Source organism: Muscardinus avellanarius, assembly GCF_963383645.1.
Source record: "Muscardinus avellanarius genome assembly, chromosome: X".
Taxonomy (NCBI): domain Eukaryota; kingdom Metazoa; phylum Chordata; class Mammalia; order Rodentia; family Gliridae; genus Muscardinus; species Muscardinus avellanarius.
This window is the reverse complement of record NC_137792.1, coordinates 41,380,065-41,406,835: the sequence shown is the minus strand read 5'-3', so window position 1 is coordinate 41,406,835 and position 26,771 is coordinate 41,380,065. Positions and strand designations below refer to the sequence as shown.

General features: G+C 46.3%; 1 protein-coding gene across 1 annotated transcript; it reads right to left on the bottom strand.

The window, feature by feature from the left end:
* Positions 1-168: 168 nt before the first annotated feature.
* On the bottom strand, positions 169-25,771 carry LOC308278865 (histone deacetylase 6-like; the record flags this gene model as incomplete). The annotated part of the gene is given in 18 exon segments (XM_080718867.1): positions 169-393; positions 3,314-3,463; positions 4,822-5,014; positions 5,124-5,192; positions 5,753-5,886; positions 6,142-6,358; positions 6,491-6,504; positions 6,508-6,637; positions 6,930-7,092; positions 7,304-7,371; positions 7,471-7,577; positions 9,555-9,644; positions 9,874-9,939; positions 10,042-10,168; positions 22,638-22,706; positions 22,811-22,915; positions 25,513-25,566; positions 25,749-25,771. Coding segments are annotated over 18 exon segments (2,004 nt in total).
* Between the last annotated feature and the right edge of the window lie 1,000 nt (positions 25,772-26,771).

Sequence of the window (26,771 nt, the reverse complement as noted above, 5' to 3'; positions counted from 1 at the left end):
GTGTGGTCATTCCCTGAGCCAATCCAGGACTGGCAGATTGCGGTACTTTCTTGGTGACAGTTCTAGAACTGGAGGGTCCCTCCTTTTCTTCTGCCTCTAAAATCATGAAAGGAGATCCTTGAGTGTGGTACTGTCCCCTTTCCTTGCCTCTAATTCCTGCCCTTGCCCCTACCTTTCCTGAGTCCTCTTACTGTCCCCAATTCCCCATGTCCACTCACTTGTGAACCGCAAGCTGCGCCAGTATCTGCGATGGACTTGGATGGTCTCAGTGATGGAGGCCAGAGCTCCTGATTGTGGAGGCCGCGGCAGGGTGAGCAGGGGTGGTGGGTCTCCAAGAAGGGAGCGAGTGCAGGCGGCCATGGAATCCGAGATGGATGTCAGGTTGTAGCCACCCTTTGTAAAGGAAAAAGGGCAGGAAAGGTACAATGGGGATTTATCAGGGATTGGGGGATCACATGTCCTGCCCCTCCAATTCCCCTTCCTCCCCATTGTAGGGCACTTCAGGGCTGGAGTGGAAGGTGATACTAGGAACAAATGAGTGTAACCCACATTTGTAAGACAGGCAGCACTCACTGTGTGAGGTGGTTGTTGGGGGAGGGGATAAACTGTGTTGTCAGCTGGGCGTGGTGGTTCACGCTTGTAATCCCAGCATTTGGGAGGCTGAGACCTGAGGATCGTGGTTCGCAGCCAGCCCCAACTACTTAGTGAGGCCCTGTTTCAAAATAAAGAATAAAAAATTGGGCAGGGGGTGTAACTCGGAGGTCAGATGCATCTGGGTTCCATCCCCAGACCCGCTAAATAAACAAACAAACAAACAAACAAATAAACAAACAAGTAGGGCTGGGGGTATAGCTCGGAGATAGAATGCCCCTAGGTTCTATCCCTAGTACCGCAAAACAAAAAAACAAAAACAAAAACTGCTGTCAAATGCAAGATGATGACAACAATAATAATGATAAAAGCATTAGAAATAGCTGACATTTATGTTTTATTATGTGTAAGACCCCTATTCTCTGGGGATTGAACCCGGGGGCTATACTCCTAACCACTTCTATTTTTATTCTGAAACAAAGTCTCACTAAGTTGCTGAGGCTGGCCTTGAACCTGAGAACCTCCTGTCTCAGCTTCCCAAGTACTGGGAATACAGGCATGTGCCACCATGTCTGGCGACAGTCTACTCTTTACAGAGGCTCAGAATGCTTAAATGACTTGTGTGAGGGCACAACAGATGAAGAGGAAGTGCTGGGGTTTCAACCTGGCCTATCTGACAGAATAGTCCATGACCTTAGCCACCACCCTGCCCTGCCACAGGCAGTGCTGGGCACAATGTAAAAGGAACATTTTGCAAGCCTATTAATTTACTGTGACTTACTTTCCTCATCTGTGCAATAGTGAAAATAAGAGCCCAGAATTTTGCTCAGAGGGTTAATGTCTGAACAATGCATATGAGGGAAAAAACACAGCACTTACATAGTTCTGACCAAATGCTAGATACTCTTCCATCATTAGCACAGTCCTGACTTACAAATGACAAAACTGAAGCATGAAAGCCGAGGTACTGAGTCCTTTACAAAAGGTGAATTAATTTTGGCCCAGGAACTATTTTAAGCTGTTCAGGTAGAGGTACAAAGTACAGCCCCTGGAGCCAAACTACCTGGGTTTAAGCCCTTGACTGTCAGTATTAAGTATATGCCCTTTAGCTAGCTAGTCAACACCTTTCTGTGCCTCATTCCCCCATCAGTTTTTTTGGTGTGTGTGAACCCAGGACTTCACACATGCTAAACAAACACCAAGCTCTATCACCAGCCCCCCCCCCCTTTTTTTGGTGGTACTGGGGATGAAACCCAGGGGCCTTCTACCTCCGGGCTACACTCCCAGATCTATTTTATATTTTATTTGGAAACAGGGTCTCTTAAGCCAGCTGAGGCTGGCTTCAAACCCACACAATCCTCCTGTCTCCGCCTCTCAAGTGCGGGGATTACAAGGGAGTACCACCACACCTGACTATCACCATCTCTCTTAAGTTTTGAGCTAGGCATGGTGGTGCACACTTGTAATCCCAGTACTTTTGAGAGGCTGAGAGAGGAGGACCGTGGATTTCCGGCCAGCCTTAGCTACTTAGTGAGGCCCTCTGCAAATTAGTGAGACTCTTGCAAAATAAAGACTAAAAAAAGGGCTGGAGGTGTAGGTTAGAGATAGAATGCCCCTGGGTTCAATCCCCAGTACCACACACACAAAAAAGTTTTGATCCAGGTATGAGGGCACACACCTGTAATCCCAGTCCTTGGGAGGCTAAGATCCAAATTATTTGGGAGGATCACAGGTTTGAGGACAGCCTCAACATGTAGTGAGACTCACATCAACCTAGTGAGATCCTGTTTCCAAATGAGAAATAAAATTGGGCTAGGGTGTAGCTCAAAGGTGGAATGCCTCTGGATTGAATCGCCAGTACCACAAAAAATAAAATAAAAATTAAAAAGTTTTGAGACAGGGTCTTACTAAGTTGCCCAATCTAGCCTTGATTTATGATCTTCCTGCCTCAGCCTCTGGAGTTGCTAGGATTACAGGCATGTAACAGTGCCTGGCACAGTACCTATAATGTTCGGAGAGGCAAAGAATGAGGTCACTAGATCCTACCTCAAAGGATATTTTGTCAAGTAAACAAATTAATAATACATATAAAGTGGTGAAAAGAGCTCTGCACATAGTGAGCACTCGAAGCTATTTATGCTTTTATTATTGTCATTTTTTGTGTGGTACTGGGGGTGGAACCCAGGGGCATTCTACCTCCGAGCTATACCCCCAGCCCTATTTTTTTAATTCTTTTTTTTATTTAAATTATTTATTTTGGTGGTACTGGGGGTGGAACCCAGAGGCTTTCTACTGCCGGGCTATACTCCCAGACTCATTTTCTATTTTATTTGGAAACAGGGTCTCACTAAGTTGCTGAGAGCCTCACTCAGTAGCTGAGGCTGGCTTCGAACCTGTGCGATTCTCCTGTCTCAGCCTCCCAAGCGCGGGGATTACAAGCGTGCGCCACCATGCCCGGCTTTTATTCTTTATTTTGAAACAGGGTCTCACTGAGTTGCAAAGGGCCTAAGTAGCTGAGGCTGTCCACGAACTGAGATCCTCCTGTCTCAGCCTCCCAAATGCTGGGATTTCAAGCATGTGCCACCACACTGGAGCTTTATATTGTTGTCAATTGTTAATGTTCCATATGTGCCAATAATCCCAGCTGGGGACACTCAAAGGAGATTTTAGGAAACTGCCATGAGTGATGCAACCCCCCATGGGAAGAGGGATGGAGAGTTACCTCTAGGATTAGGATAATGTGGCCATTGGCAAGGCCCATCAGCAGGTGGGTGAGGTGGGCATAACCCTGAGGTGACACGTGGCAGCCTCCCAGTGGGTCCCCACGTGCAGCGTCAAAGCCAGCTGACACCAGCACCAGTTCTGGGTTAAACTAAGGCAAAGAGAGAAGACACATGGGCATCAGGGCGAGGGCTCTGGTTAGCAGTAAGTGATGGAGACAAGGACAAATGAAGACAGAGATGCGAGTAAGAGAGATGGCTTCTTGGGACGTGGAGATGCACAATCAGAGCCATGAAGCTAAAAGGCACAAGAGGGGCAGATACAGGAAATAGAGACTCAGAACAAGGAGAAACAGACTGCCAAAGATGTGGGTACACCAGACATAGAGACACAGTAGGGGACATGAGAGTCATGAGGCAGATATGAATCAGACAGGTGACATAGAGATTCAGATGTAAGAGATGGTAACATGAGAAAGAGACATGTCCTCACATAGGTAGCCCAGGATCAAACATGTTACGCATATGCACATGATACAGGGTTTTATACAGTGCCAAAGAGAGGTGAAGACAAGCTTCTATCACAGAATATGTGACAGTGCAAGTATCACCCATAGAAAAGATGGTCAAATATCCCTGCACAATTGTAGCCCATCTAGACAGGATTGCACATATGCACTAGTCACACACACACACACACACACACACACACACACACACACACACTGTTGACTCACAACAGGTGGGCACTTCAATACAGTTAAACACATACCCTGCAAGGCGGTTCCATCTACCCATGCACGGTCAGACACATGAGGATCTAAAAATGCACACTTACACCCAGGCTTGCAGAGCATTACGCACCTGCCTGCCCCCACAGTCAGCCCTACACCTGCCGCCAGCCTCCCAGCTCACATGTGGAGAAGGCGGCCAAATCCAGGCCACCCCCCAGCCAGAGGGACAAATGCACCAGTAGATGGGCAGAATAACAGGCATAGGGGTGGTCCTACAACCCTTTCATGTCCAGAGGGTCTCACATAGGCTGACAGGAGAGAGAACAGCATCCAGTGAGGTACAATATCACCCATCACAGAGAAAGAAATGACAAATGTGACCTGTGTAGTCACATACAGGTACTCACTCCAGCCTTCCCTTACACACACAGTTCCAGAGTCATTTGTGGCCACCCTCACACCCGGATAGGCACTCATGATGGCTGACATATAGGCCACAAATCTAGAAAGGCCACACAGGCCACCACAGAAGGTCATGTGCAGAGCCACGACAATCACTCACATATGAAATGTTGCACAGAGAGGGTAGCCAGGTGCAGCCGCCTGTGTAAAGTCAGATACACAAGGCCATCACAACTGCCCCTGCACTGACAGCCATCACTACAGCCACCCACAGGCTGTCTCATGATCTGTCACCAGGTAGTCAGACACACAGTGAGGAGGCAGACACCTGTCCCCCCTACCACCCACGTGTTCACATACATCATGAACCTCACCTCATAGGCGATGGGAAGCACCAGACGATGCCAGGCAGCCAGGTATTCAGCATCACCCATGCGGGGCCCATTCCAAGCCACATTGACAGTGAAGCCCTCACCTGCGGCCCGGCCTACTTGGTTGCTGGCGCCTTCCTCCCCCATGGGGAAGAAGGTGCCATGGTCATAGCGGTGTAGGGACACGTACAGCACACTGCCAGGAATGGGATGGGAAGGCAGCCACGACTGGTTAGGAGCCCCAAGTATCCCTAGGGCAGGGTTCAGCCCCCTCCTTGATCACACCCTTGACCCCACCCCCTCACCTGGCATCATCCTCAAATATGTGCTGAGTTCCGTTACCGTGATGAATGTCCCAATCCACAATCAGGATCCTGGGAAGGGATAACTCCTCCGTAACCTGGGATAACCTCCCCCTAAGAGATGGCTATAGCAAGATCCCTGGGATCTGTAGAGGCATCTGTTACTGGGTGGCAAGACACTGAGTGTCTCATGAAAGCCTCACCCTGGGGTCCTAAGGGCTTTGCTGTGGGCCTGCGAAAGTGCTTAGGGCTGGGCCCTGGGCTGTTAGGGGAAAGACTCTGGAACTGGGCCCCAGGCATGAGTGGCTAAGCGTTGTATAGTGTAACCTGAGTCTTTTGGAGTAAGCAATGAGGGCCTGGGCTTGTGTTCTGTTAGGATGACTGTTAGGGGCCAGGAATGCTGGAGGGAGACCCTGGGTTCTGGTTTATAAGTACCTAGGTGCCATGAACTGGGGGCCCTAACAGGGCAGACATTGAGAGGCCCCCTTGTGGTCATTTTCAGGAAGGTGTTAGGCAAGGGGATACTAGCTTTTTCTGGGAAAGTCCTGGGGGTCATGCCATGGGCCTGGGGGCTGTGGGAGGTCCAGGTCCCTGCAGTGATCAGGATTTTGGATTCTCTGGGAAGCCCTTACCGCAGGTCAATCCTACTAATGGCCTGGGCATGGCGAGCAGCCACAGCCACAGAGTTGAAAAAGCAGAAACCACAGGCAGCGTCCTGCTCAGCATGGTGACCTGGGGGCCGCACCACAGCAATGCCATTCAGAACCTAGGGGCAGAGCAGGGAATGAGACAGGAACCCTGGCCCTCCCTCACTTGTCCTCCCTTTTTTTTCTTCTTCCCCTTCTCCTGTCCCCTCCATAAATTCACCAGCTGCTAGGACCACCCCCTCAAGGTCCCTTGCCTTTGGCCCTGCACAACTCTCTTGGGGCCTCAGTAAGCGGTTAACTCTCTTGGGGCCCTCTCCTTCACTCCCCCTGGACCTTCTTTCCCCAATCTGACATCCACCTAGAAGAGGACACACCTCTCCTGAGAGTACAGCCTCTACCAGGCGGCAGACGGCGCCTGTGGCGAGCTGAGCGCAGAGGAAGGTACTGGGACAGATGTAGATGGAGTCAAAATTGGCGCCCTCTCGGTGCAGCTCCCGGGTTTTCATCTTCTCTGTGGCCCGGAGACGCTCTATGTACTCAGCACTAGAAGCACAGGGAAGAGTACCTGAGTTAGGGGACAGTGAGGTGGTTCTGCACCCTTCCAGGCCCTCACCCTGAAGACAACAAATGGGGCAACCCTGGGTCTGCAGCAGGTCAAAGCACCATGGATGGGAGCTCCAAGCTCCACCCGAGAGCCCATCCACAGCCCTGTGGCCCACCCACCCCCAGCTCCAGCCTTACCTGTGGCAGGCGAGCAGCTCAGCTTTGGTGGCAGGCCGCACTGGCAAGGTAAGGCAGCGTTTGGCAAGCCCCAACTCCTCCAGGTGGCACATGATTCGCAAGATGCGCTGGGGTGTCTCGGGATGGTGGCTAATAGGGAGAAACCAGAAGTACGGGCTTAACGACTGGGAGAGAATGAACCCCCTGCCCAATTATTATGTTATTTTTGGGTACCGGGGATTAAACTTACAGGTGTTCTACCTCTGAATCACACCCCCACTCCTTTTTATATTTTAATTTTGAAACAGGGTCTCGCCAAGTTGCTGAAGGTGGCCTCGAACTCGCGATCCTCCTGTTTTAGCCTCCCGAATACTGAGATTACAGATATGTACCACCATGTCAGGCCCTCCCACCCATTTATCTCAGCCCTCTGAGTGCATACTTATCCCATATGTTGCAGTGACTCATCATTCGTTGGTCATAGACCAGCCCAGTGCGAGCCTGCAGCACAGGCCATGTCAGGGCTGGGAGTGAAGAGAGCTCCCAGGGTGCTTTCTCCTCATTATCCTGGGTCTCCTCCAGGTTGTCCTCTTCCAGAGACTCATCTACAAGAGGAGGTCACATTTACCCTGCTCCCTCAATCCAAATTCCCCCTAATACTCTGGAATACAGGTTGCTCAAACATGTAAAAGGGTGAGAGAGAAGCCCTGACCTTCTCCCACCAAGGTGGCCCAGGTGAGTCAGAGGGATGTGCACGAAAGTCCGCCCACAGCTCATTCCATGCCGGCCCCATTAAGCCCGCTCCTGGCTTCCTACCTGATCGCACAAGGACCTCCCAGAAGGGCTCCAGGGCTTCCAGAGTGCAGGCGAGCGAAGCCTGGGCACTGAGGACACAGTGGGGGTGGGGGGTTAGGATGCAATGAAAGGCTCTGGGCGGGCAGTGAGAGTCCCCTTTCCCCCTTTCCTCCACCACCAAGGCTCACCTTGGACAGGGGGCACCAGGGGACTCCAACATGGGGCAAGGGTCTCCCAGAAGGGTGTGGAGCGATGCACTGACACCCTCAGCCAGGGAACGGAGGTTGTAGCCACCCTGGGGGTGAGGAGTTGTGACAGGGGTGAGGAAAGGACCAGGGGTTACCAAAGAAGAATGAAAATAATGACACCAAGGTGCATACTGTATGTCAGGCAAAAATGAACATGCAGGGTAACCTCATTTAATTCACTGGACAGTGATATGAGGTGATTACCATTATCATTTTGCCTGTTTGACTTAAGGAAAGCAGAGAAATAAAGCAGTGAAGTGACTTACACAGGCTGTCCAGTTAGGAAGTAGAAAAGCTAAGCCAGGAATTCCCGATAGGGTTTTTTTTGTTTTGCTGTTTAATTTGGTGGTGCTGGGGCTGGAACCCAGGGCCTTACACATGCTAAAGCAAGTATTAGACCACTGAGCTACATCCACATACCAAAAATTATATTTTTTGTGGTACTGGGAATAAAATGTAAGGGCCTTCTACCTATGGGCTACACCCCAGACCCATTTTATTTTATTTATTTTTTGCGGTACTGAGGATTGAACCCAGGGCCATGCTACCTTTGAGCTACACCCCAAGCCTCCCTTTTTTGATGGTACTAGGGATGGAACACAAGGGCATTCTACCTTAGAGCTACACTCCCACCCCTAATGTATTCTTTATTTTGAAACAGGGTCTGAGTTGCGGAGGACCTTACTAAGTAGCTGAGGCTGTCCGCGAACTGTGATCCTCAGGTCTCAGCCTCCCAAATGCTGGGATTACAAGCGTGCGCCACCATGCCTGGCTCGCTCTTTCTTTCTTTCTTTCTTTCTTTCTTTCTTTCTTTCTTTCTTTCTTTCTTTCTTTCTTTTTTGCGGGTCTGGGGATGGAACCCAGGGGCATTTGACCTCCGAGCTACACCCCCTGCCCTATTTTTTATTCTTTATTTTGAAACCGGGTCTCACTGAGTTGCAGAGGGCCTCACTAAGTAGCTGAGGCTGTCTGCGAACGGCGATCCTCCGGGTCTCAGCCTCCCAAATGCTGGGATTACAAGTGTGTGCAACCATGCCCGGCTCTTTCTTTATTTTGAAACAGGGTCTCACTAAGTTGCAGGGGGCCTCACTAAGTAGCTGAGGCTGGGTGTGAACTTGTGATCCTCCACCATGCATAGTTTATTTTTAATTACTTTTTTTGTGGTAGTGGGGATTGATCCAAGGGCCATTTTCCCGCCAAGCTACACCCCAGCTCTATTTTTTATTCATTATGTTTGAAACAGGATCTCTTCCTAAGTTGCAGAGGGCCTCACTAAGTAGCTGAGGCTGGCTTTGAACCTGCTATCCTTCTGTCTCAGCCTCCCAAGTACTGGGATTACAAGCGTGTACCACCACGCCTGGCTTATTTTTTTTGTGGTACTGGAGGTGGAACCAGGGGCCTTTCTACCTCTGGGCTATACTCCCAGACCTATTTTTTTTATACTTTATTTGGAAACAGGGTCTCACTAAGTTGCTGAGAGCCTCACTCAGCAGCTGAGGCTGGCTTCAAACCTGTGCGATCCTTCTGTCTCAGCCTCCCAAGCACTGGGATTACAAGTGTGCACCACTACACCTAGCTCTTATTTTTATTTTTATTTTGAAACAGAGTCTCACTAAGTTGCTGAAGGTCTCACTAAGTTATTGAAAGCCTTACTAAGTTGCTGAAGCTGGCTATGACCCTGTGATCCTCCTGTCTCAGCCTCCTTAGTACTGAGATTACAAGCATGCAACACCACACCTGATTCTTCTTTTTTTTTATTTGTTGGTACTAGGGATTGAGCCCAGTAACATTCTTTCTCCAAGCTACACCCTTTATATATATATATTTTTCATTTTGGAAAAGGATCTCACTAGGTTGCTGAAAATCTCACTAAGCTGCTGGGGCTGGCCTTGAACCTGCAATCCTTCTGTCTTAGCCTCCAAAGTATTGGGAATACAGGTGTGGACCACCATGCCCAGCTCAAAAAGCTCTGTTCTTAAACCCTCCAGGATCCACAAACTGAGAGACAAAAGTTAGTCACTTACCTCCAGAGATAGGATCAGCTTGCCTCCTGCTAAACCCATGAGCAAATGGGTCAATTGGGCGAACCCTGCCGGAGTGGCAGCCATCTCACCCTGGGGGGATGTAGAGTGTGAGCCTAGCTCCATGTAGTCCCTTTTACCTACCTGCCACCCCAGGGAACCTGCCTTACCTTGGGGTCTCCTCGGAGGGCATCAAATCCAGCAGCCACCAAGACAAGCTGAGGCTGAAACTGAGGAGGAACAGACTACATGAGGCCCCTTGCTGTCATTGGCCATCCTTCAATGCTGTCCCTCTCCCCAGCATTCCCCAGACTCCCCGGACCTCAAAGGCAACTGGCAGCAGGATGTGCAGGAAAGCAGCAATGTAGTCGGCGTCCCGCATCCCCACCTGTGGACACAGGCAAGACAGGATGGTCAGCTGCTGGCCCCGAGTTGGTGGAAGTGTGGGGCTGGGCCTTACACTGTGGGCAGAGGGTAAGAAGATACTGACCTGGTTCCAAGGCACATTGATGGTATATCCTTGGCCTTGGCCTAAACCTGTGGTGGACCAGTTAGAGGCCTTAAGGTGGGGCCAGAACCGACCCTGATCATAGCGGTGGATGGAGAAGTAGAGGACACTGAGGCCAGGAAAAAAAGAAGTGAGTGCTTGTCTAGCATAATTGAGACTCTGGGTTTGATTCCCAGCACTTCAAAACAAACAACAGAGATAAGGAGGCTGCAGAGGAGTCAATCCCCAGACACTCCCAACCCACAGCTGCCACTTACTCCTACACTCATTTTATGATTCAGCCACTCATTTATTCTCTCCTTTAATTTCCCCACTATTTTTTTGTATGAATGTGGTATTGGGATTGAGTCCAAAGTTATTACACCTCTGAGCTATACCTCCAGCCCTATTTTATTTTATTTTTGTGGTACTGAGGATTCAACCCAGGGGCATTCTACCTCTGGGTTATACCCTGAGCCCTATTTTTTTCTTTATTTTGAATCATTGTCTCATTAAGTTGCGGAGGGCCTCACTAAGAAGCTGAGACTGGCTGCAAACCTGCGACCTTCCTGTCTCAGCCTCTCAAGTACTGGGATTACAAACCTGTGCCACCACGGCCAGCCTTAAAATTTTGTTTTCTAGAGGGTCTTGTTGCCAGGCACAGTAGCACGTGCTTGTAATCCCAGTACTCGGGAAGCTGAGATAGGAGGAGTGCAGGTTCTCGGCCAGCCTCAGCTACTTAGGCCCTCTGCAACTTAGTGAGACCCTGTTTTCAAATAAAGAATAAAAAATAGGGTGGGGGTATATCTTGGAGATATAATGCCCCTGGGTTCAATCCCCAGTACGCAAAAAAAAAAAAAAAAAAAAAAAAGAGAGAGGGTCTTACTAAATTGCTGAGTATCTCACCAAGTTGCTAATGCTGGTCTTGAACCTGCAATCCTCTTGTCTCAGCCTCCTAAATACTGAGATTATAGGTGTGTACCATACCCAGCTCAATTCATCTTTCCATTCAGGCAGATTTATTTATTTGGTGGTACTGGGGTTTCTGGAAACCCTTCTGCCTCTGGGCTACACTCCCAGACACCTATTTTTTATATTTTATTTGGAAAACAGGGTCTCTTAAGCCAGTGAGGCTGGCTTTGAACCTGCACAATCCTCCTGTCTCCGCCTCCCAAGTGTGGGGATTACAAGCGTGCACCACTACACCTGGCAAGGCACAGATTTATTAATCTTCCCATTCATTAACTTTTCCATTGCTTCACTATCTCACTCCCCCATTCATTTGGTCTCTCACTGGAACTGTTTCTGCAGTTAACTATCACTACCCTCTAGGTACCCAGCCAATTAGACCCAACTCTAAGATATCAAGAACTAATGAGAGCCCCTGAGGGCTCCAAGACCCTGTGGAATACTATAGATCATGTCTGCCCACCACCTTCCTCCATGCCCAAAGTAAGAGCAACAGAGAAAACCCTATGATATTGGAGGCCCATAGGGGCAATGGGTTCTTAGCTAGAAATAACTATCTAAAGACCAAAAAGACCCTCAAACCAGACTGTGGGGCTTAGTGATTTCTCTGAAGTAGGGAGAGACAAAGGAGCAAGGTGTAAAGATGGGTAGGTCTTGGTGGAGATGGAGTAGGGGTGCTGGCTAGGGCTGCCATGAGGCCAATCTATCCCTTCTCAACAATACCTTACAGACCACTGCTACTATTTTATTCTACTTTTTTGGTACTAGTGGGTGGAATCCAGGGGCTTTCTATCTCTGGGCTATACCCCCAGCCCTATTTTATAATTTTATTTGGTAACAGGGTCTAAGTAGCTGAGGCTGGCTTTGAACCTGTGCAATCCTCCTGTCTCAGCCTCCCAAGCGCTGGGATTGCAAGTGTGTGCCACCATGCCTGGCTTATTTTACTTTTTGATACTAGGGATTGAAACCAGGGGTATTCTACCTTCGAGCTACACCCTTACCCCTTTATAGTTTTACTTATTTATTTATTTTGTGGTACTAGGTGTGGAATCTAGGTGCATTCTATCTTCCAGCTACACTCCAGCTCTAATTTTTGTTTTTTATTTTGAAACAGGGTCTCACTGAGTTGCAAAGGCCCTCACTAAGTAGCTGAGGCTGGCTGCAAACCGTGATCCTCCTGTCTCAGCCTCCCAACTCCTGGGATTACAAGCATGCACCATGACCGGCTTTATATTTTTACTTTTTTTTTTTTTTGCGGTACTGGGATTGAACCCAAGAACGAATTCCACCTCTAAGCTACACCCCTAGACCTATTTTTTTTGTGTGTGGTACTGGGGATGGAACCCAGGGGCGTTTTACCTCTGAGAGGCACCCCCAGCCTTATTTTTATTCTTTATTTGGAAACAGGGTCTCACTGAGTTGTAAAGTGCCTCACTAAGTAGCCGAGGCTGGCTTTGAACCTGTGCAATCCTCTTGTGTCAGCTTTCCAAATGCTGGGATTACAAGCATGCGCCGCCATGCCTGGCTTCCCCTAGACCTATTTTTTATTCTTTATTCTGAAACAAGGTCTCACTAAGTTGTGGAGGGATTCACTAAGTAGTTGAGGTCACCTGCATACCACAATCTTCCTGTCTCAGCCTCTCAAGTACTGGAATCACAAGCATAAACTACTATGTATGCCCGGCTTATTTATCTTGAAACAGGGTTTCAATAAGTTGCTGAAGGTCTCGATAAGTTACTGAGGCTGGCTTCAAATGTATAATTCTGTGTCAGCCTTCCAAGTACTGGAATTATAGATGTGCACCACTGTGCCCAACTACTGCTTCTACACTGACGGAGTGAGAAGGACTGACCCAGATTGTAAAAAAAAAAAAAGACATGAAGAGCCAGGTGTGGTGGCTCATTCTTATAATCTCAGTACTTGGGAGCCGAGACAGGAGGATTGCAGGTTCATGGCCAGCCTCAGCTACATAGTGAGGCCCTCAGGAACTCAGTGAGACTCTGTTTTAAAATAAAAAATTAAAATAAGGCTGGGGATGTAGCCTGGAGGTGGAATGCCCCTGGGTTCAATCCACAGTTCCACACACATACACACACACACACAAAAGACATGAAGGACATGATGTACAGGTTCCAATTCAAAAGACACAAATTGATTCTGACAGAAAAAACATGATGTACAGATTACAACGGAAAAGATATGATGTACAAGTTCCAACAGAAAGGATATGATGCAGGACTTCTTCTTCTTCTTCTTCTTTTTTTTTTTGCAGTTTGGGAACCCCAGGGGCATTCTACCTCTTGAGCTACACCCCAGCATGATTTTCTTTCTTAGTTGGAAAGAGGGTCTTTCTAGGTTGATAAGAGCCTCACTACTTGCTGTGGCTGTCCTTGAACCTGTGATCCTTCTGGCTCAGCCTCCCAATTACTTGGATTTTAGGCATGTGCCACCACTCCTGGTGATATAAAAGGCTTCTTAAAATTGAGGGGAAAAAGCCGGGCATGTTGGTGCATGCTTGTAATCCCAGTACTTGGTAGGCTGAGACAGGAGGATTGCGGATCGAGGACAGCCTCAGCTACTTAGTGTGGCCTTCTGCAACTTAGTGAGACCCTGTTTCAAAATAAAGAATAAAAACTAGGGCAGGGTGTTTAGCTTGGAGGTCGAATGTCCCTGGGTTCTATCCCCAGTACCGCAAAGAAAAAAAAATCAAGGAAAAATATCTCAGAGTTGGGGAATGAGACCCATGCCAAAGTACACATCTTGAGCACTAATCTTCTTTCTGACACTAATAATTTTTGTGGTTGTTGCTGTACTGGGGACTGAACACAATGTGTGTGTGTGTGTGTGTGTGTGTGTGTGTGCGTGCGTGCGCGCGCGCGTGTGTGTGTGTGTGTGTGTGTGTGTGTTTTACTGGGGATTGAATCCAGGGACATTCTACTTCTAAGCTATACCTCTAGCCCTATTTTATTCTTTATTTTTAAACAGGGTCTCACTAAGTTGCTGAGGCTGGTTTTGAACCGGAGATCCTTCTGTTCCATGTATTAGGATTACTAGCGTACACTAGGATGCCCAGCATATCCGGCCCTTTAAAAACTTTTATTTTGTAACAGGGTCTCCCTAACATGCTGTCCTTGAACCTACAATCCTCCTGTTTTAGCCTCTCAAGTCCTGGGATTACAGGCATGCACCACCATGCCCAGCTTGATATTTTTGACACTGAAGTTTAGAAAGTTCTAAACTTTTACTAAGATGACCATTTCAGGAAGAGAAATATACAGGGCGAATAAAAATTATCATCATGGGAAGAAAGGAATATGAAAAAAAGTCGAAGTAAACTCCACAAGAGAGCTACCAAAGTTGACAAAGAGAAGACCTAGCACCCAAGGAAACTAGGTTTATAAGGCAAACAGAAGGGAATTTTATTTATTATAATGCTGAGGATTGAATTCAAGGCCTCGTGAATAGTGGGCAAGGGTTCTACCACTGAGTTCCACCTTCTGCACAGAAGGGGATTTTAAAATAAGTTTAACTGCCAGGCACAGTGGTAAATGCCTCTAATCCTAATACTTGGGAGACGGAAACAGGAGGATCAAAGGTTCATGGTGAGACCTTCTGCTATTTAGTGAGACCCTATTTCCAATTAAAAAAATCAAATCGGTCTGGTGGTGTAGCTCAGAGGTAGAATGGCCTTGGGTTCAATCCCCAGTAATTACGACACACATACGAAATAAAATAAGGTCAACTAACTTCAAGTAAATGGTAGGCTGAGAGCACATCCCAAAGAGAATAAAGGAATTTTATTATTTGATGCTGGTGGTTCCTAAGCATGTGCTCTACCACTGAACTATACCCTTCACCCACATCAAGCCAGTAAAGGAGTTTTATTTTTTGTGGTACTGGGGATTGAACCCAGGGGCATTTCACCTCTGAGCTATACCTCCAACCCTATTTTTTATTCTTTATTTTGAAAAAGGTTCTCTTAGGGCTTAAGTTTCTGAAGCTGGCTTTGAATCTGTGATCCTCCTGTCTCAGCCTTTCAAGTACTGCAATTATAAGTGTTTGCCACCATGCCCGGTTCAGTAATGGAATTTTAAAGTATCAACCTAGAAAGACAGAATGGGAGAAAGGGTATTATACAACAACAAACTGTGTTTTTGGTGGTGGTAGTGGTGGTACTGGGGTTCCTGGAAACCCTTCTACCTCCGGGCTACACTCCCGGACCTATTTTTATATTTTTACTTGGAAACAGGGTCTCTTAAGCCAGCGAGGCTGGCTTCGAACCTGTGCGATTCTCCTGTCTCCACCTCCCAAGCACAGGGATTACAAGCGTGCGCCACCACACCCGGCAACAACAAACTTTAACAAATCTCTGGAAAGTAGACATTGAGGACCTGGGAGCTCAGAGGGCCCTCTCCCATACTTAGCAGGCCAGGGTGGAGTGAGGGGAGACCAAGATGACCTGAGGTTTCTCTTCTGGAAAAATCAAGTGCAGATTTATATCAATGCACACAAAATCAATTGTTTCTTTTTTTGTGGTACAACAATTGAACCTCCTGAGCTAAACTCCCGGTCCCTTTTTATTATGCTGTGAAACATGGTCTCACTAAGTTGCAGAGAATCTTACCAATTTGCTGAGGCTGGTTTTGAACCTGTGATCTTTCTGTCTTAGCCTCCCAAGTACTGGGATTACAGGGGTGCACTATCATGTGTGGCTACACAAAATCCATTCTGAACAGCCAAGTCACTTAATGACAAATTCACCAAATTTGTTTCTTTTTTTTGTTTGTTTGTTTATAATTTGCAGGTCTGGGATTAAACCCAGGGCCTCATGCAAGCTAGGCAAGTGCTCTACCATAAAGCTATATGACCATCCCTTAATCGTTTCTTATAATTTCTTGGCTTTAGTTTACCTGGTCTTCATAATAGCATTCTCTTGGGTACTAAGGAATCAAACTCCAGAGCATTCTACTTCCCAGCTATACACCTAGTGATTTTTTTTGGTGGGGGGGACCAAGGATTGAACTCAGGAGCATTCTAAATTGTGAGACTCAGGTCTCACTAAATTGTGGAGTGCCTCACTAAGTAGTTGAGGCTGGATATGAACCTGTGATCCTCCTGTCTCAGCCTCCCAAGTACTGGGATTACAAGCATGTGCCACCAGGCCCAGCAACACCTAGTACTTTTTTATTTTATTTATTTTTTATTTTATTTTATTTTTTTTTTGCGGGTCTGAGGATGGAACCCAGGGGCATTTGACCTCTGAGCTACACCCCCTGCCCTATTTTTTGTTCTTTATTTTGAAACCGGGTCTCACTGAGTTGCAGAGGGCCTCACTAAGTAGCTGAGGCTGTCCGCGAACCGCGATCCTCCAGGTCTCAGCCTCCCAAATGCTGGGATTACAAGCGTGCGCCACCACGCCCGGCTTACCTAGTACTTTTTTAAATGCCCCAGGTTCAATCCTCAGTTCTGCAAAAAAAAAAAAAATTAACTAATTAATTAACTAGGATGGAGGTATAGCTCAGAGGTAAAATGCCCTTAGGTTCAGTCCCCATGACTACAAAATAAATAAACAGGGATAGGTGCTATAGCTCAGAGATAAATGCCCCTCGTCCACCTGCCAATAACACACACATGAATCAAAAGTAAGGTTTAAGCCAGGCTTAGTGGTACATGCCTGTAATCCCAGTACTTGGGAGGCTGAGACAGGAGGATCTCAGGTTTAAGACCAATCTCGACAATTTTTCAAGACCCTCAGCAACATAGTGAGACCCTGTTTCAAAATTAAAATAAGAATAGGGCTGAAGATATGGCTCAGAGGTTGAATACTCTGGGTTTAATCATCAGCACCACACACATACACACACAGTGAGGTTTGAGGGCAGCCTCAGCAACTTAGTAAGACTCTCCACAACTTAGTGAGGCCCTATTTCAAAATAAAAAACAAAGCTAGGTGTGGTGGCACATGCTTGTAATCCTAGCATTTGAGAGGCTGAGACAGGAGGATCTGGGTTTGCGGCCAGCCTCAGCTACTTAGTGAGGCCCTTTGCAACTCAGTGAGATCCTGTTTCAAAATAAAGAATAAAAAATAGAGCTGGGGGTGTAGCTTGGAGGTAGAATGCCCCTGGGTTCCATCTCCAGTACTGCAAAAATAAAAATAAATAAATAAATAAAAATAAAAAATAAAAAGGGCTACAAGTAAGCCAGGCATGGTGGAGCAAGCCTGATAATCTCAGAACCAGGGAGACTGAAACAGAAGAAAGGTAGGTCCACAGTCAGCCTCAGCAATTTAGCGGGGTCTTCTGCAACTATTGAGACCATTCCAAAATAAAGGCCAGGTGTGGTGGCCCACACTTATAATCCCAGTACTTGGGGGCTGAGACAGGAGGATCAGGTTCACAGCCAGCCCCAGCTACTTAGTGAGGCCCTCGGCAACTCAGTGGGAGCCTGTTTCAAAATGAATATTCTTTTCGTCCAGGTGTGGTGGTGCACACTTGTAATCCCAGCATTCAGGAAGCTGAGATCAGAGGATCGCGGTTTGCGGACAGCCTTAACTACGTAGTGAGGCCCTTTGCAACACAGTGAGACCCTGTTTCAAAAATAAAAAGACTAGCCGGGCATGGTGGCGCATGCTTGTAATCCCCGCGCCTGGGAGGCAGAGACAGGAGGATCACGCAGGTTCGGAGCCAGCCTTACTGGCTTAAGAGACCCTGTTTCCAAATAAAATATAAAATAGGTCTAGGAGTGTAGCCCAGAGGTAGAAGGGTTCCATCCCCAGTACCACCAAAAAAATTAAAAATATAAAAAAATAAAAAGACTAGCTAGGTATGGTGGCACATGCTCGTAATCCCAGTACTTGGGAGGCTGAGACAGGAAGATTGTGCAGGTTCAAAGCCAGCCTCAGCTATTTAGTGAGGCTCTCAGCAACTTAGTGAGACCTTGTTTCCAAATAAAATAGAAAATAGGTCTGGAAGTGTAGCCCAGAAGTAGAAGGTCCCTGGGTTCCACCCTCAGTACCAAAAAAAAAAAAAAAAAAAAGACTAGCCCGGAGTGGTGGAGCATGCTTGCAATCCTAGCACTTGGGAGGCTGAGACAAGAGGATCACATAGGTTTGAAGCCAGCCTCAGCTACTTAGTGAGCCTCTCAGCAACATGAGACCCTGTTTCCAAATAAATTTTAAAAAATAGGGCTGGGGTGTAGCCCGGAGGTAGAAAGCCCCAGTGTTCCACTCCCCCAGTACCACACACAAAAAAAAAGACTAAAAAAATAGGGCTTGGGGTATAGCTTGTGGGTACAATGCCCCTGGGTTCCATCCCTGGTATCACAAAAAAAAAAAAAAGAAAAAAGTATTCTTCTAAAAAATATTATTCAGCTGGGCGTGGTGGCGCACGCTTGTAATCCCCGCGCTTGGGAGGCAGAGACAGGAGGATCGCGCAGGTTCGAAGCCAGCCCCGCGCGCTGGCTTAGGAGACCCTGTTTCCAAATAAAAATGTAAAAATAGGTCTGGGAGTGTAGCCCAGAGGTAGAAGGGCTTCCAGGAACCCCAGTACCACCAAAAAAAAAAAAAAAAAATATATATATATATATATATATATATATATATATATTATTCAGCAGGACAGCCTCAGCTACTTAATGAGGCTCTTTGCAAATCAGTGAGACCCTATTTCAAAATAAAGAATAAAAATAGGGTTGGGAGTGTAGCTTGGAGAGAGAATGCCTCTGGGTTCCACCCCCAGTACCACAAAAAATATTTCTTCATTCATTTACTGTTGGTTTTTTTTTTGGTGGTACTGGGGTTCCTGGAAACCCTTCTACCTCCGGGCTACACTCCCAGACCTATTTTATACTTTTTATTTGAAAACAAGGTCTCTTAAGCCAGCGCGGCTGGCTTCAAACCTGCGCAGTCCTCCTGTCTCTACCTCCCAAGCGCGAGGATTACAAGCGTGCGCCACCACGCCTGGCGTTTCATTTATTGTTTTTATGTATGGTACTGGGGATTGAACCCAGGGGTGTTCTGACTCTGTGAGACACACCCAGCCCTATTTTATTCAATTTTGAAATAGGGTCTCACTAAGTTGCTGAGGGTCTTCCTAAATTGCTGAGGCTGGTCTTGAACCCGTGATCCTCTTGTCTTAGCCTCTCAAATACTAGGATCACAAATGTGAGCCACCAAGCCTAGCTATTTTAAATTTTAACAAGGGTCTTGCTCAGTTGCTGAGGCTGGCTTTGAATCTGTGATCCTCCTCTCTCAGCCTCCCAAGTATTGATATAACAGCATACTCCCTCATCATACCCAGCTCATAATAGCGTGTGTGTGTGTGTGTGTGTGTGTGTGTGTTATTGGAGATTGATTGAATCCAGGGGCATTCTACCTCTGAGCTATACACCCCAGCCCTATTTTTTTTTTTTTTTTGCAGGACTGGGGATTGAACCCAAGAGCATTCTACCTTGGAGTATGTGCCACCACGTCTAGCTCATGATAACATTTTAAGGACTGTTCAGTTTGTTTCTCTGGTACTTCTGGTGCTGGAATTAAGAGACTAAATGATAAAGAATTAGTAGATCAAGCCAGACGTGGTGGTGCACACGTGATCCCAGCATTTGGGACGCTGAGACAGGAGGATCATGGTTCAGACAAACAACCTCAGCTACTTAGGCCCTTTGCAACTTAGTGAGACTTTGTTTCAAAAAAAGAATTAAAAATAGGGCTGGGGGTGGCACTTTAAGGTAGAATAGCCCTGGGTTCAATACCCAGGACTGCAAAAAAAAAAAAAAATTAGGAGATCAAAAGGCATGGATACATTTTGTTTGCTTAGACATTCTTATTAATAAACATGAATGTATTGAATATTGCACAATTCTTCATATCTATGTAGTTAGTTAATGATATATCTACAAAATAACACATTTAAAGCCTCTGATAGAGCCCATCGTGGTGGTATATGCTTGTAATTCCAGTACTTGGGAGGCTGAAACAGAAAGATCGCAGGTTCAAGGACAGCATCGGCAAGTAGTGAGACTCTGATCAATCTAGCAAGACCCTGCTATTTCCAAATAAAATATAAAATTGGGCTGGGGTATAGCTCAAAAGTAGAATATCTTTGGGTTCAATCTCCAGTACCACACATACAAACACAAAAAAGCCACCGATAAATTTATTTACTTTAATTTTGTGTGTGTGTGTGTGTGTGTGTGTGTGTGTGTGTGTGTGTGTGTGTGTGTGATACTGGGGATTGAGCCCAGGGGCATTCTACCTCCAGCTACTCCCCCAGCCCTACTTATTTTTATTTATTTATTTATTTATTTATTTATTTATTTATTTATTTATTTATTTCTGTGGCACCGGGGATTGAACCCAGGGGGATTCCACATCAAACTAAATCCTCAGCCCTATTTTATAGGGTCTCACTAGGTTGAGGAGAGTCTTACTACTTGTTGAGACTGTCCTCAAACTTGTGATCCTCTTGTCTTAGCCTCCCAAGTACTGGGATTACAGGCATGCATCACCATGTCTGCCTTTTATTTTTATTTTTGAAACAGGGTCTCACTAGGTGAATGAGAGTCTCACTACTTACTGAGTCTGTCCTTGAATCTGCAATCCTCCTGTCTTAACCTCTCAAGAACTGGGATTACAAGCAAGCATGTGGCACCATGCCCAGCTTACTTTATTTTTTACTTAATTTTTTGTGGCACCAGAGCTTGAACCCCGGGACATTCTACCTTTCAGTTACACCCCAGCCATGTTTTTTTATTTATTTTGAAACAGGTTCTCACTAGGTTGATGACAGTCTTAATACTTGCTGAGGCTATCCTCAAACCTGCAGTCTTCCTGTCTCAGCCTCCCAAGTACTGAGATTACGGGCGTGTACTACCACACCTGGCTTCTGGCTTACTTTAAATTTTTTTGTATGTGGTGTTGGGGATTGAACCCAGGGGCATTCTATCTCCAAGCTATACCCCAGCCCTATTTCTTTATATTGAAACAGGGTCTCACTAAGTTGTGGAGGGCCTCAATAAGTAGCTGAGGCTGGCCATGAACTATGATCCTCCTGTCTCAGCCTCCCAAGTACTGGGATCACAAGCGTGTACCACTACGCCTGGCTTAACTTTTTAATGCTGGGGATGGAACACAAGACCTTGCACATGCTAGGCACATACTTTACCTATGAGCTACATACCAGCCTGATTTTTCATTTGTACGTGTGTGTGTGTGTGTGTGTGTGTGTGTGTGTGTGTGTGTGTTACTAGGGATGGAACTCCGGGGAAATCTACCTCTGAGCTACACCCCTAACCTGATCTATTCATTTTTTATTTATTTATTTATTTATTTATTTATTTATTTATTTATTTATTTATTTATTTTTGTGGTACTGGGGATGGAACCCAGGGGAATTCTACCTCCGAGCTCCCTCAGCCCTATTTTTATTCTTTATTTTAAAACAGGATCTCGCCGGGCGTGGTGGCGCACGCTTGTAATCCCCGCGCTTGGGAGGCGGAGACAGGAGGACAGCGCAGGTTCGAAGCCAGCCGCACGCGCTGGCTTAGGAGACCCTGTTTCCAAATAAAAATGTAAAAATAGGTCTGGGAGTGTAGCCCGGAGGTAGAAGGGCTTCCAGGAACCCCAGTACCACCAAAAAAATAAAAAATAAAACAGGATCTCACTGAGTTGCAAAGGGCCTCACTAAGTAGTAGCTGAGGCTGTCCACAATCTGCGAACCTCCTGTCTCAGCCTCTCAAATGCTGGGATTACAAGTGTGTGCCACTACACCCAGTTTACTTTTATTATTTTGAAACAGGGTTTCACTAAGTTGCAGGGGACTTCACTAAGTTGCTGAGGATAACTGTGAACCTGATCCTCCTATCTCAGCCTCCCAAGTACTGTAATTACAAGCGGGAGCAACCATGTCCAGTTCATTTTTTATTTTGGAAAAGTGTGTTGTTAAGTTGCTGAGGCTGGTTTCAAACCTGTGACCCTCCTATCTCAGCTGCTTAAGTCCTGAAATTACAGGCATTTTTAGTAGGCCCAGCTATTTTAAATTTTAATGAATTCTTTGCAATACTGTCATAATCAGAAAAAAATAAATTAGTAACTTGAGGTTCACTAATGCTCAAAGGTAAATGGTAAATAAGATTTCCAAATATTGTGGGTCAAATGCCATCTCTCAGCCAGGTGTGGTAGTGCACGCCTGTAATCCCAGTACTTGGGAGGCTGAGACAGGAGGGTGACCGGTTCAAAGCCAGCCTCAGCAATTTAGTGAGGCCCTTAGCAACCTTAGCGATAACTGTCTCCAAGTAAAAACTAAAATAAAATAGGGCTGGGAGTGTAGCTTGGATGTAGAATGCCCCTACGCTTAATCCTCAGCACCACAAAAAAAGAAAAAAAGCTATCTCTCCCATTTCTCTGCATGATCTCTTTCTTAACCTGTAAGGCTTAGTCTCCCCGATCTGTAAAATGAGAAAAGTCCCTGCCACAGAGTAAAATTGGGAAACAGACATCCAGGAAGCAGCACAGATCCTGATCCCCATGGGTCCAATGATGGTAAATGCCTTTCCCTTCTTTGGATGAGCCCTGAGGGATGTAGATGGGGTGGCTGGGAGTCTAGCACCTAGAATGGGACTTGGTGTGTACCTGGGGTCCCGGTCAAAGGTGAACTGTGTTCCTTGCCCATGGTGAACATCCCAATCCACGATAAGGATCCTGTGAATGGGAGAGAAGGGGGACTCTGTGAAGGGGGAATCTGGAGGAAGAACTCACCACAGTATTCCACCCTAAGCCACCCACTCCTGGCCCTGTCCACTGACCTCTTAACGTGGTGCTTCTTTTGGGCATAGCGGGCAGCCACAGCCACATGGTTGAACATGCAATACCCATCCATAAGACTGTGCTGGGCATGGTGTCCAGGAGGCCTGGGCAGGACAGGGAAGGCTGCAGATTGGAGGTTCTCGGTAGAGATGGACTCTCCCCTACTCCCTAACCCTGAACCACCACCTACTCTCATGTCGATGGTGCAAGTCTGTCAGGAACTGAGAAACTAAGGGTCCTCTGACCTTTACCGCCCCCACCTAATCTACTGCTCTTTCTCCAAAGGAGATTTGAAAGAGCTCATTAGTTCTCCATAAATATATTATTATGCCTAGTCATTCTACTATGGAGACTTAGCCCACAACCTATATAACAAAAAAGGTGAAATAACATGTCTATAAATGCACCACCATATGAGCTGGGTGTGATGGCACATGCTTGCAATCCCAGTACTTGGAGGCTGAGACAGGAGGATCTGGGTAGCAAATAGCCTCAGCTACTTAGTGAGGCCCTCTGCAACTTAGTGAGACCTTGTTTCAAAATAAAGAATAAAAAATTGGGCTGAGAATGTAGATCAGAGGTAGAATGCCTCTGGGTTTCATCCCCAGTACTACCAAAAAAAATGTACCACCATAAACTTATTTTTGGTACTGGGGATTAAAGCCAGGAGCATTCTACCTCTGATCTACATACCCCAGCCCTTTATTTTAAAACAGGGTCTCACTAAATTGCAGAGGCTGGCTTGAACCTGTGACCCTCCTGTCTCAGCTTCCCTAGAATTGAAATAACAGGCGTGAGCCCCCATGTCCAGATTATACCACCATTTGTGTGAAGCAGCCAATGATTGGGATGAACCAAAATGCCCATTGGAAGAGGAGTGGTTAACTTAAAGTTCCTTTGTACAATGGCATCAAGTGCTAATAAAAGCTTTCAAAGACATGTAAGTAAAAAAGTGCATGGCTTGGATGGGAATGTGTCAGGTACTTACTACCACTGGTAGGTTAGAAAGGGGGGAAGGAGGACAAAGGCTCAATCTGCTGTGTTTCATCAGTCCTTGGAAACCAACCGTGACAAGATGTTCTATGATTTTATATGCCAACAACAAAGCAGAAAATGTTCTAATTAAATTCTGAGATGTCATTGTTTATGAGATACATCTGGATTTCAAGATGTTCCAGATATGAAGGTTTACCTTAGAATCAATGGAATTTGGTATTTATTCCTTGAATAAGGATATCTGTGGGAGGACACAGGAGTCACTGGTTACAATGACAACCTCCTGGGAGAGGTAGCAGATGTCTGAACAAGGGTAGGAGAGAGACTTTTCTCTTTCTTTCTTTCTTTTTTTTTTTTTTTTTTTTGTGGCGCCGGGGATGGAGCCCAGAGGCTTTCTACCTTTGGGCTACACTCCCAGGCCTATTTTGTATTTTATTTGGAAACAGGGTCTCGCTAAGTTGCTGAGAGCCTCACTAAGTAGCTGAGGCTGGCTTCGAACCTGTGCGATCCTCCTGTCTCAGCCTCCCAAGTGCGGGGATCACAAGCGTGTGCCACCATGCCTGGCTTCTTTTCTTTTTTTCTTTTTTTTGCGGTACTGGGGATAGAACCCAGGGTCTTTCTACCTCCAAGCGACACCCTCAGCCCTATTTTTTATTCTTTATTTTGAAATAGGGTCTCACTGAGTTGCAAAGGGCCTCATTCAGTAGCTGAGGCTATGCACAAACCCGAATCCTCCTGTCTTAGCCTCCCAAGTACTGGGATTACAAGCGTGCGCCATCACACCTGGCTTATTTTTTATTTTGAAACAGGGTCTTGCTATGTTGTTAAGAATCTCACTAATAAGCTGGGCGTGGTGGCGCACGCTTGTAATCCCCGCGCTTGGGAGGCTGAGACAGGAGGATCGTGCAGGTTCGAAGCCAGCCTCAGCTACTTAGTAAGGCTCTCAGCAACCTAGTGAGACCTTGTTTCCAAATAAAATATAAAAAATGGGTCTGGGAGTATAGCCCAGAGGTAGAAAGCTGCTGGGTTCCACCCCCAGTAACACCAAAAAAAAAAAAAAAAAAAGAATCTCACTAAGTTGCGGAAGCTGTCCTTAAATCTGTGATCCCCATTTTTCAGCTTCCTAGGTACTGGGATTATAGTCATGCACCACCATGCCTGATTTATTTTATATATATATATATTATATATATAAAATATATATAATATATATATATATATATATAATTTTTTTTTGCAGTACTGAGGATTGAATCCAGGGGCATTCTACCTCCGTGCTATACTCCCAACCCCATTTTTTTTTTTTTTTTGGTGGTACTGGGGATGGAACCCAGGGGCCTTCTACTTACAGGCTACACTCCCAGACCTATTTTATATTTTTTATTTTATATTTTTATATTTTTTTATTTGGAAGCCAGCAGAGGCTGGCTTCGAACCTGCATGATCCTCCTGTCTCATCCTCCCAAACGTGGGGATTACAAGCATGTGCCACCACACTCGGCTCAACCCCATTTTTATTCTTTATTTTGAAACAGGGTCTCACTAAGTTCCAGAGGGCCTCACTAAGTATTTGAGGCTGGCTGCAAACCTGTGATCTTCCTGTCTCAGCCTCCCAAGTACTGGGATTACAAGTATGCGCCACTATGTCTGGCTTGAGTGAACACCTTTTTAAAAATGTAAGAAGTAAAATGTTGAAGGGTCCTACCTGATGATGGCCATGCCATTCCGGATCTCAGACCCCAGGACCGCATCTACAAGCCTGAGGACAGAGCCTGAGGCTAGGCAGGCACAGGAATATGAGTTCTGGAGACAGTAGGGAGCCAGAGAGGGAGTGAGAGAGAGAAAAGTTCTCTTTAGATGCTTTCCCAGATTGGGGTAGGTATGGGAATAGGGGATCCCAGGATTACCACCACTCCCTGATCCCCCATCTCCCATCCATACCGGATGTAGGTACACTGAGTCATAGGTATCTGCTAGTACACGGAGTTCTCCCTCATTCATATACTGGGTTGTCTCCATCAGATCAATGTATTCCAGGCTGGGGACACAGATAGGGGATGAGATTCAGAGCCCTATCCTCTCCCGAGCTGAACATTCCGTATACCAGACCTCTGGTAGTTGTCAACTTTGCGAAACAGCCAGTGTATAGGATACATTCCCTGTTCCCTGTTTCTTCCTTAATCTACCTTATTTCTTATAATATCCTTTGGTCACCTGCTCTAGCCACCTCAAATTCTACTTCTAGGCCTTTGGGGGGTTTTTTCCTTTGGTTATATTGGGGATTGACCCCAGAGATGATATACTCTCAGCACTTGTTTTTGGTACTGGGGATTGAACCCAGAGGCACTGTGCTTCCGAGTTATATCCCTAGCCCTATTTTATTTATTTATTTTTAAATTTTCAAACAGGGTCTCATAAGTTTGCTGAGAGCCCTCCAGCTCTTTTTGCATTTATTTATTTATTTATTTATTTATTTATTTTTTTATTTTATTTTATTTTTTTTTTTTTTTTGCGGGTCTGGGGATGGAACCCAGGGGCATTTGACCTCCGAGCTACACCCCCTGCCCTATTTTTTATTCTTTATTTTGAAGCCGGGTCTCACTGAGTTGCAGAGGGCCTCACTAAGTAGCTGAGGCTGTCCGCGAACCGCGATCCTCCAGTTTCAGCCTCCCGAATGCTGGGATTACAAGCGTGCGCCACCACGTCCGGCTTGCATTTATTTATTTTTGGTATTGGGGATTGAACCCAGGGGTGTTCTACCTCCAAGCCATACCCCCAGTCCTATATTATTTAGTATTGAGGATAGAACCAAGGGGCATTCGATCTCAGAGCTATACCCCCAGTCTTATTTTATTTTGAAACAGGATCTCACTAAGTTGCTGAGGCTTGTCTAGAACCTGAGACCCTCTTGTCTCAACATTTCAAGTACTGGGATTATAGGTGTGTGTCATCATGCCTATTTTT